The sequence below is a fragment of the Nestor notabilis genome, unplaced genomic scaffold, assembly GCF_000696875.1.
Source record: "Nestor notabilis isolate BGI_N333 unplaced genomic scaffold, ASM69687v1 scaffold24840, whole genome shotgun sequence".
NCBI lineage: Eukaryota > Metazoa > Chordata > Aves > Psittaciformes > Psittacidae > Nestor > Nestor notabilis.
In genome coordinates, this window is record NW_009910063.1 from 4701 (window position 1) to 14755 (window position 10055).

General features: G+C 40.0%; 1 protein-coding gene across 1 annotated transcript in view; it reads left to right on the plus strand.

Annotated features, from left to right (window-relative positions):
* INPP5K (inositol polyphosphate-5-phosphatase K) overlaps positions 1–9307 on the plus strand; it is an 11507-nt gene extending 2200 nt beyond the window's left edge. The window contains exons 3-11 of the mRNA XM_010024170.1: positions 1568–1684; positions 1990–2162; positions 3298–3409; positions 3945–4054; positions 6312–6504; positions 6739–6876; positions 7359–7442; positions 8159–8263; positions 9088–9307. Of these exons, the coding sequence (XP_010022472.1) occupies positions 1568–1684; positions 1990–2162; positions 3298–3409; positions 3945–4054; positions 6312–6504; positions 6739–6876; positions 7359–7442; positions 8159–8263; positions 9088–9186 (1131 nt within the window). The 3' untranslated portion in view covers positions 9187–9307. The remainder of the gene's footprint in view (positions 1–1567; positions 1685–1989; positions 2163–3297; positions 3410–3944; positions 4055–6311; positions 6505–6738; positions 6877–7358; positions 7443–8158; positions 8264–9087) is intronic.
* The last annotated feature ends 748 nt before the right edge of the window (positions 9308–10055 follow it).

The following is a 10055-nucleotide window of genomic DNA, read 5'->3' on the forward strand; positions in this document are numbered from 1 at the left end:
ACAATAAGGCAACTGTCAGGCCAGGTTAGAATCAACACAGGCAGTGAGAAGAGCTTCTCCTAGGACTTGTCTGGGAAGCTGGCAGAGAAGGAGAGGAGCAGTTACCCGTGCTTTGCTGACCTGTGACAAGGTTGGGTGTGGAGGGAAGGGTAGTTGTCATCCTTGGGACATTGTGCCCCTTCAATAACAGGGTCTATTTTCAGAGTGCTGTGTTGGCTGGAGTCACTCAATTCTTTCCTCATTAATAGAATCATGTCCCCTCAATGGAAGTTCTTTGCTTAATTTGGCGCTAAGTATTGGTGGAACCAGCGCTAGTTCCAGCAGAGGAGGGACTCACTGTGTTTGGATGTTCAAGTCCTACAGGGAGAAGAGGTTTTGTATGATTTTGAGAAATATCTGAGGGCTGGCCTGCAGCAGAATGGCAGCAAATAAAGAGACTGAAAGATCTTGGTATCTCCTGAGCGTAATTGTGGAAAGGAGAATACTGGTTACTCCAAATGTCTGATCAGACACAAATATTTATGCATTACCTACTAACTGTGATCCATCATTTCAATGTACTGCTTAGCATTTTGTTGGGTTCAAGGACAGTGAAAACATTCACATAGATTCTGAAATCATTTAATTGTATAGATGTGGAGGCAAAGAAAGGAGGAATTTTGCTTTAAATTGGGGCTGAGTCTGTGTACTCCAGCAGTTGCATTGTCACTTATTCTTATTATCAGTTTTTATCCTAATGTAGTCTTTCTCTGAGTTCATCCAGCATAAAATTGAACTACAATTCATCTATTTCAATGTCTGTATTTGAAATTGAATCATTATCATTAAAACAAACTCTTAAAATGAATTTTGTCTTTCATGCCAGGACCAATGTAAAGTTCATACATTTTTAATGAAGAACCTCTTTGTTTAGAATATTTCCACACACACTAGAAAAACACCCCAAACCACAAAAAACCCAAACAGTATCTTAAAGCTTAAATATCTTTGGAACTGTTTGGTAAATCAGTTTTTAGAGGCATTGCAGGTAAGAGTTACTGCTATTTGCAGTAGCTGGGTTTTGCCAATGCCCAGAATTAACCACTGTGCTTTTTAGGCATTTTAATGGCATTTAGAATGATGAGTTATCTGCTGAAGGATGTTTCAGTTCAAAGAAGTTGCTCATGTTGGAGGACTTGTAGGTGTTCACTTATTAAAGGTGAAAAATCAAGGATTTGGTTCTTCCTGAACAGACAGAAAGATAGAAACAAGAGGTTGGTGAGGCAGAAGAAAGGCCCTTAAAGATGTTTGGGCAAATACACGTTTTGGGGTCTACTTCAGATTTGTAATATAATCTTGTAACTAATAACTCTCCCAACTGATTAGTTGAGACATTCATCAGGATTATTTATAAGCAAGTGTACCATAAGGATGTGTTCTTTACAGCACAGTGCTGAAGCCAGGCTTGGTGAGGAATTGCATGACTTCTGCTATGGCATTCTGCACCTAAAAGCTCTTGTGAAGTAGACCCAAGGAATTCCAAATACCTCCCTGGAAATGACCAGTCCCTCTTTTGTGTCTCTTCCAGCTCTCCTCCGTTCGCATGCAGGGATTGCTCCTCCTGATCTTTGTGAAGCATGTCCACCTGCCTTTCATACGGGACCTTCATACCCAGTTCACACGCACAGGCCTCTATGGGTACTGGGTGAGGAAGTATCTGAAACTTGATTACCTGCTTCCTTATGGTGGTATAAATGGTTTTGTGGTGGGAAGGGGGATAGATGGGTTCCTTAAAAATGAGTACACTGTCCAGCTGTGAGACTCGCTTGTTTGAACCTTGTGTGCAAGTGCGCAGCACAGACCATAATTTCACCAGATTATTAACTGATGTACAACTTCTGTAGGAAGGAACTCAATTCATTTAAATCTAAGTAGCAAGATTTAAAGGTGGGTAGGTGGTGGTAATAGCTACGTTTGCAGGTGTTGACTATAGTTCATCTTCCACACCAGGGCAACAAAGGAGGAGTCACCATTCGCATGTCCCTCTATGGTCACACAGTTTGTTTCATGAACTGCCACTTGCCAGCTCACATGGAGAACACAGAGCAGCGACTGGATGACTTTGAGAAAATTCTGGAAATGCAGTTTGAAGGAGAGAATATTCCAAGTGCCTTGGAACACGAGTGAGTTGTTCAGACCCTCTTCTGGCTGTGTTGGTTTTATCTGTTCTGTGGTAAGCTCATGCACTGAAGAGTTTGGGGTTTAGAGTTTTCATCCATCATTTTTATTTCGAATGTCTTTTCAGCCTTGATCCTGAATCCTGTGTGGAAAAGGTGACCTGAAAGATGGAGGTCTATTTTGCAAGACTCTTCTCTTCAGTCTTGAATGACATTAAATTTGTTAGTGTACCTAGTGCATGTGCTGGAGATCTTTAGAAGCTAAAGCCCATTTATACCAAAAATCCTAAAACTTGCCATTAAATGTTTTTCTTCCTCTAATTTTGAGGATATTTGTATTACGCTTTGGGCCATTCTGTTTCTGTTGAAATCTGTTATCTTGCTGAGGGCATCTCAGCCTTTAAAACATTGACACTGTGAGTGGTTTATATTTCAATTTAATATGCTTCATTTTCTTGATGATATGCATGGGCATCTACCAAAGCACTCGCTTTCATCTTCTAAGAAATTACAAATTGCATTAAAATAGAGGTTTTGTTTCTGTAAGTTCAAGTTTGGAGTGTCCACCCCTGAACAAAACATTGAAACCAGGAATTTTTCAAAGAGAAGTTAATTTACTTCAAAACCCAGCTTTCCTGTTGTTTAAAACATTGCTGATAATACACTCCAGTGCTTCAGAGTCATTTTCTTTCCTAACAACTATAGAACACCCAAGATGTGTCCCCGCTTTCCCAAGGCACTAAGCCAGAGCTCTGAGTGAGTGCATTAACGTAACCAGCTGCTGCATAGGCCATGAGTTTTGTGAATGATTTTACCTACTCTTAAAGTTTAATTCTAACTCTGTCTCTGGTGGAGGTGCAGGTCATTAGGAGAAGTTATTACTCAGGCAGTAATGAACAAACAGCAAGAATTCAAGGGGCCTATTTCCTGTTTCAATTCCCTTAAGTTTTTGTTTAGCAGCAGGTGATCCCTGTCTAAATTTATCTATAGCTCCTTAATGTGTGTTGTTTAAGCTGTTTAGATTAAGTAGTGTAAGTGATTAGAGCACCTAATGAGTGTAATGACTTGTATTCCATTGACTTCTTCCCTCCTGCTAATGGATTCCTATAAACCTTCCTTGGGTTTTTGCCTTTCTTTTAAGTGTTCTCTTCTGGTTTGGAGATCTGAACTTCCGGATCGCGGATTACGGCATACACTTTGTCCGGGAGTCAATAAACAACAAGCGTTACAACCTGCTCTGGGAAAAGGACCAGGTATGATGTCTTAATGTGTTTGGGGGGTTGGTTTGGGTTGGTTTGAATGCACACAAATACTGTAGTTAGCATTACCTCTGGAGTTTCTAATTTCTATTCAAGAACACAGGCTCAGAGTGCACATGGAGTGGAGCAAATCTGGCTGGTTGCTCTCTCCCTTCTCAGTCATACCCCCTAATCAATTGCAGTCCATTTCTGCTTTTCTTTAGTTTCCTACACATTTACAATGGTTGTGTTTGAAGTTTTGTTTGAACCTGTGAATTGTTCCTCGCCTTAATGTCTCCTCCTTATTTCTTCTCCTAAGAATTATTTTTAAGAGAAGCTTCTACTGGGATTTTTGAGTAGAACTTTTCAACAGGTCGTGTCAGGAGTTCCGGCTGTAACAAAGAGGCACTTCTGAATTTACCTTTCCAAATACATTGTATTGACTGAGGTGTTGGATTCTTGGAAGATGCTTTCTCATCTCCTTTCCCAATTGCCCATTGAGCTCTGGTTCTTCAACACCATCTCTAAAAGTTACTTTTTATTTCTGCAGTTAAATATGGCAAAAAAGAAGGAAGCATTTCTTCAGGAGTTCATAGAGGGTCCTCTGCACTTTAAACCCACCTACAAGTTTGACCTTTATTCGGATGTATATGACACAAGGTAAAAGCATAATCGGATGAGTTTAGACATGGAATATTAGAGTGAATGTAGTGCTTGGCTAAATATCACTTTAGTAATGAGTGTACTGGTTAACTGGGGCTATGGAGCTATTCTGTTAGGCTCATTCAGTGGTCAAATCAGAAGAAATCAATATTTCTGGCTGAAGAAGTCTGCTGATTGCATGAGGGAAGTGGTGAAACGACCCAGCTTTCTTCTAGGAAAGACTGGGATTAACACCATGAACAAGCATTTATTTAAGCCACTTCTTTATGTTCTTTAATACTAAAAGTGCCCACTGGTGTCAGAAATGAGCAAAGGGAAGAGAGTAAGTGGCTGCAATTTTTGTTCTTCTCTATTTAATTATTTCAGTTGATACCACTGGTATTTGAAAATTAGTGTAAATGTGTCTTTATAAAGTGTTTTAAGTTGAAAATGACATATCTTATGTTTCCAAAGTTTTTCTCTGACGCTAAAGTTTGTTGTAAAGTATTAGCCTTATGTTTCAACAGAAGGATAAATTCCTGTCCGAACAAGGGCTTTGTACTGATCTTTTTTATTTACTTCCAGAGAGCAGAAGTCCCTCTTTTGGTTTAAGTAAGAAGAGAACTTTCTGGATTTCCTAGCTCTGTAAATATTTCAAAATCAAAGCAATGCTCCTTCCTGAGCTTTTGATTTGATTTTTGTGAAATATTTGAAAATCAGATGACAGCTGATTTTCTTCAGGGATGCTCTGAACCTGTCTGAAAGCTGCAGCGTTGTCTCCTCTGCTGTTGCACTTAACATTGGAAGCTTATTCATTTGGATCCAAAGACATTTTACACCCTAATTGAGTGTGAAGAGATATAATGGGAGCAGCAGTAAATCCAGTTAACAGAAAGTGCTTATAATAATCCAAACCTAAACACTGTAAGAATGATTCATAGAATCATAGTCTATATTGGCTCAGTCAAAGAACAAAAACCATGCTTGTGCATACTGTGTGCATTCTGCTGCTCTCCAAGCTAGCAAGAGATTTTGGGTGGATGGGAGTGATGAGTAGACCTCAAGGTTAACATCACTGAAAATGTGTGTTATATGAAGCACACAGCATTTTGTTATCTTTGAGACATCTTCAGTGTGGAGTTTGAGGGTCTGTTTCCCATCTAATAGGCCTTTTCTTCTCTAAACTAGTGAGTGTATTAACTGCAGCTGTTGGTTTGGTGTTTTCTTGCACAGCAGAGCAGACCTCTGGCAGCTCATAGAGATTTCTGTCCGTTTATAGAATTACTGGGATATGGCCCCTAAGTCATTTAAAATCTTTCCACCTTATTAAAGGTGAGTCAGACTTGATATGGGAAGGGGTAAACCAAAAAGAACTAAATGGCATTTCCAGTTTATGATGATTCTGATAGTTATTAAACTGACAGTTTAACTGCTGATTAACTTCTATAATTCAATCCAGTCCATTCTAATTCCTCTTCCATAGGGTATGATCTTTTCTCCATCCCAATTTGAAGTGATACATCCATACAGAGAGTTGCTGTTAAGTCTTCCTCCCACTACAGAGAGAACCAGGAAAGGCTCATGTCTTCTGTTGTTATTGATATGGTATAAAAGGAAACTCTGAATTATAATTACAGTTTGATGTGTAGCACACTTGCAGGCTGCAGGCACAATGTCTTGATGATGGAATTCTTAAAGCCTTTTGTTACAAGACAGCAATAGCTTGCAAACTTGAAATGCAGGCTAATGCAATGTAGAGGAACTTGAAATATGGCATTGATTAGTTCAAGCTACCTGAGTTTGCCTGGTTTTTGTTGTTAAAAGAAACCTGTTCTCCAATGTTTTGAGTAATTTCAAACATCATTCAGACTCTTCCTCCATCCTCCGTAAGTTTGTGCCCCTTTTCTCAGAACAGCTGTGCATTTGAAGCTTGGGACAGTTAATTCTTGCATGTTTTTATGGAGTGGTTTAGGAGAAAGTATCATTTCCTGTACGAAGCCAACTAACCCACTGAAATTCCCTTCTCCCCTTCATTTTACTCCTCTTTCAGAAACCTGTGCAACTTACCTGTGGTAAACGGAGTTGAGTTCAAATTGAGGAAACCTTGGTTGTAAAACATTGAACAGAGCTGTAAAATGAAGCCTGGATGTGATTGCCTTCTCCTATTAATACACATCTGACAATCTTTCAACTTTGAGTACATCTTTCTCAGTATTTTTAGCTTTTGGCAGCTGTTTTTCACTTCTGATTTCACTTTTACCTTACACTTTTGCAGTGAGAAGAAAAGAAAGCCAGCGTGGACAGACAGAATCCTTTGGAGAGTGAAGAACCTCTGCCAGCATGCACCAAAAGAAGGCGAATTCTCTGAGGAACAGCAGACAATTTCTGTTACTTTGAATAACTATATCAGTCACATGAGCTACGGCATCAGCGATCACAAACCTGTGACAGGAACATTTGGGCTTGAGGTGCTGTCCCACTTATATCCTTAAGAAGTTCGCTTTACTCAGTGTGGCCTTACAGAAGCTGGTTTTAAGTCATAATCTCTGTTTCATTCTGATTATAGCGAAGGCAGCAAATGGTTTTCAGGTTATTTCCATTCAGTTCCAAGTCCCACAGCAGCTGTGGCAGAGAATAACTTGAAAAGGGTAATGGAAAGGATGACAAATATGACTCACTTGAAGCTCTCTTCTTTTGTCTAGTTGAAGCCTCTTGTATCAGAACCTTTGGTCACACTGAATCCTGAGGGCGAGTGGAGTGCGGAACATGATGTTCTCATCAACTATTCTGCAGTGCCTGAATTCCCAAGCAGTGCCTGGGACTGGATTGGGCTCTTCAAGGTAATGTTACCTCATCGTGAATATGACTGGATGAGGTAGCTGATATTCTTCTGTCACAGGACATTGTGATTCTTGTTAGTGCAAAGCTCTGTAACAGTCATGTGTCCTCTATTGCTGCTAGTTTCTTATGCTGACAGTTTAGCTGCATTACATGCAAGCTTTATCACACCCTTTCAGTTATCTGCTAAGATAATGTGGTGATCTATTCAAGTAAAATGGCACTGAAGCTGTGGAAAGGACTTGTCCTCCCCTCATGCCTGCAGTTCAAAAGGTTTATACAGCCAAGAAAGAACAACGAAGTCCATGGAAAGGAGAGAGAACAGAGCACTTGCACCCCTTCAGAAACAAAAGATTTGTGCATGCCCCTGAGTGTTTAAATTACTCCTGTGAAGTAGCAAACATCTCTGTCACAACTTTGAGTTTTCCAGGTAGCAGACTTCTGTTTCCTTCAGCAGGCCAATGGTTTGCATCTTTCTTTGCAGGTGACTTTCAGGCATGTGAATGACTATGTTACTTATTCCTGGGTAGAAGATGATGAAATTTCTTCTAACAAAGGTGGTAAACAAGTAAGCCAGTGGTATTTCTTTCTAATGTCGTTTCCCTTAGAGTAGTATTTAAGGTCTGTTTGTTCCATATCCTCTTTTGCAGGTTCTGTATCCTCTTTCCAGTCAAATTGGAAGTGATATTATGGTTTAAAATCCCTCTTCCTAATTCTTAGTCATTTCCAGGTGGTGCAGCACACCTTCTCAGGTGGGATCATGTTGCTTAAGGGAGTTCATGAAGAAGCAATTTAGGTGCTGTAGTGACTTTTCATTGTATTAAAAATCACTGTAATTTTCTGTTTTGGTCTGTTTCTGATGTCGTGGTTTCCTGTCGCTAAGTTCAGAAGCGTAAGGACTGTGAATGCTGTTTTAGCAGGATGCTGTGGGCTGCAGTCTTTGGGACAGTACAAACCCGAGGTGGTGGGTTTGTTCGACTCCTCCATGTAACACGTTGCCACCAGGAGGCAGCTCATCTCCCTGCTTGCTGCCCATGTGGCCTTGCCCCTTCCCCTTCAACAGCTCTGGGTTTCTTGCTGAACCCACTCAGCTCACCAACATGGGGGGATATTCACTTCATGAGTTACTTGTGTCTTCATCCTTTTTAGCTTACATTTAGCTTTACACTGCTTATAAATAGTGAATACTGACTTTCATGGTTTCCTGAATGGCAGAGGCTGCTTTTTTGTAAGCTTCTTTCTCTGTGGAAGGTGCCCATTGCCTGTTCTTGCTCTTGTTGCCAGGTTTACATGAGTGCTGCAGAAATACCAGATGCAGGAGGAGAATTCTTGCTTTGCTATTACAGCAATAATCTGCAGTCAATAGTTGGTATCAGCCAGCCTTTTCAGGTAATGTATTTGGCAGCTTTGCTTAATGTTGATGTTATTTCTGTTTCTTTTCCTTTCATGTGCATCTGAACACAGGTGTGTGCAGCTGTGTTAATCCTGGGAGAGGTGGCAGCAGAAATAACTGCAGAGAGGATATGTCCTGGCTAACATCCCATAAAAGAATCTGCTGATGTGCTAAAAGACTCTGAGTAGCTATTATAACAACACGTTGTTGTAGTGAAATAAGATGAGTTTCTCTGTCAGCTTTCACTTTTGGAACTTCAGGCTCTGTCATGTTAGGTCTCTAGTTTCTGTAAAGATGAGAACTCAACTCACCTTAAATGCTGCCGAGTTTCTGACAGGTTGTATGTGAGCTCCTTGTGCTCTGTTCTGTGGTAGATTTGCACAGGAGTGTTTCTTGTGTATTTAGTGAAACTCCATTACCTTGGGGAATACAGTAATGAAAGTTCCTGGTGTATCTCAGAGCTACTGTTCATATTTTTCTGTCTGTGTTGATGAGAAACATTAGAGACCAGTATTTCTGTTGTCTCTGAGCTTAATATCTGCCACACACTCTGCAGGATGGTTGTCAGTTGTATGTGGATAGAACACACCATCTGCCTTTCTTTTTGCATGACACTTAATGTTTTGATACCAGTTTAGTGGGGCTTTTGACTAGATTATTCTCCTAATTTCATAATTGCTGCTTAGATGCATCACTTTGGATTTCCTCAGTTCCTAACAAGTATGTAAGACATCTTTATTTCATGGTGCATTGTTAGTATAGGGCAACAGAGTGTTTCTGAACGTGTTAATTTGATTTTTAACTGCTGTCTTTCTTCTAGGTTCAGCCTAACAGAACATTAATAGGAAACGAGCTGCCACAGGAAGAGAACAGTTGGATGCAGAGACCTGACAATCTGGAATCACACGACGAGTTCTGAAGGCAGAAAGGGCATTTAGTGGTCCCGATTCAGGAGTCAGATGATTCTTTGTGTCTTAGTGAGAGTAAAAGCTTGTAATCAGAAGATGGAGTAAGACAGTGCAAGTAAGACAGGTAGGATTGTTCTTTGTAAGCTCATAGGAGCTTCGTAAGCTCATAGGAGAAACTTCGTAAGCTCATAGGAGATAATTTATTGCAGAAACAGGTATTTTTATTGTTATGGGAAGAGTAATTCTCTTGCACTGGATAAGAACCATACAAGTAGCACCTGCTGAATGCTGTATGTTTTAAGGTGATAGACATTTCTAATACAAGGATTTAACCTAAGGAAGATGTGATCTGTATTAGATTTTTGGGCTTGCTTCTTTTTTGTAGAGGATCTTTTATTTATGACACAGTAGTTACTATACTGTAACCCCTCAATCACTGATTTCCAGATTTTTGAGTTGAAATGAAGTTATTTAAGAAGTTATTTATTAGGTAGAGCAGCTCACCTGGTTTTAGAGTTTTATTTGCCTTTCAAACGTTAGCTTTGAAGGAACCTTTGGGGAAACCCATGTGGCAACAGGTCCCATGAAACCATCATCACTGGAGTGTGTGAAGTGTCTTTTGGTGGTAGATCCCTTTTCTCCAGGCCTTACTGATAGCTGTTTGTAGGATTTCCCATTTCTCATTTTTCCAAATGGAGATGCATTTGTCAAAATGCACTTTTCCTGCTTTTTTAAGTTCTTTTATAAAGCACATTAGCAATTTGCCTATTGCATTTCTCCCTCTGATGTAAGAGAAGTAAAATAACCCCACTTTTATACTAGTCCTGGGCTCAGAGTTAACCAGGATCCCACAGTTTCTGACAGGAACTGCAGGTGAGCA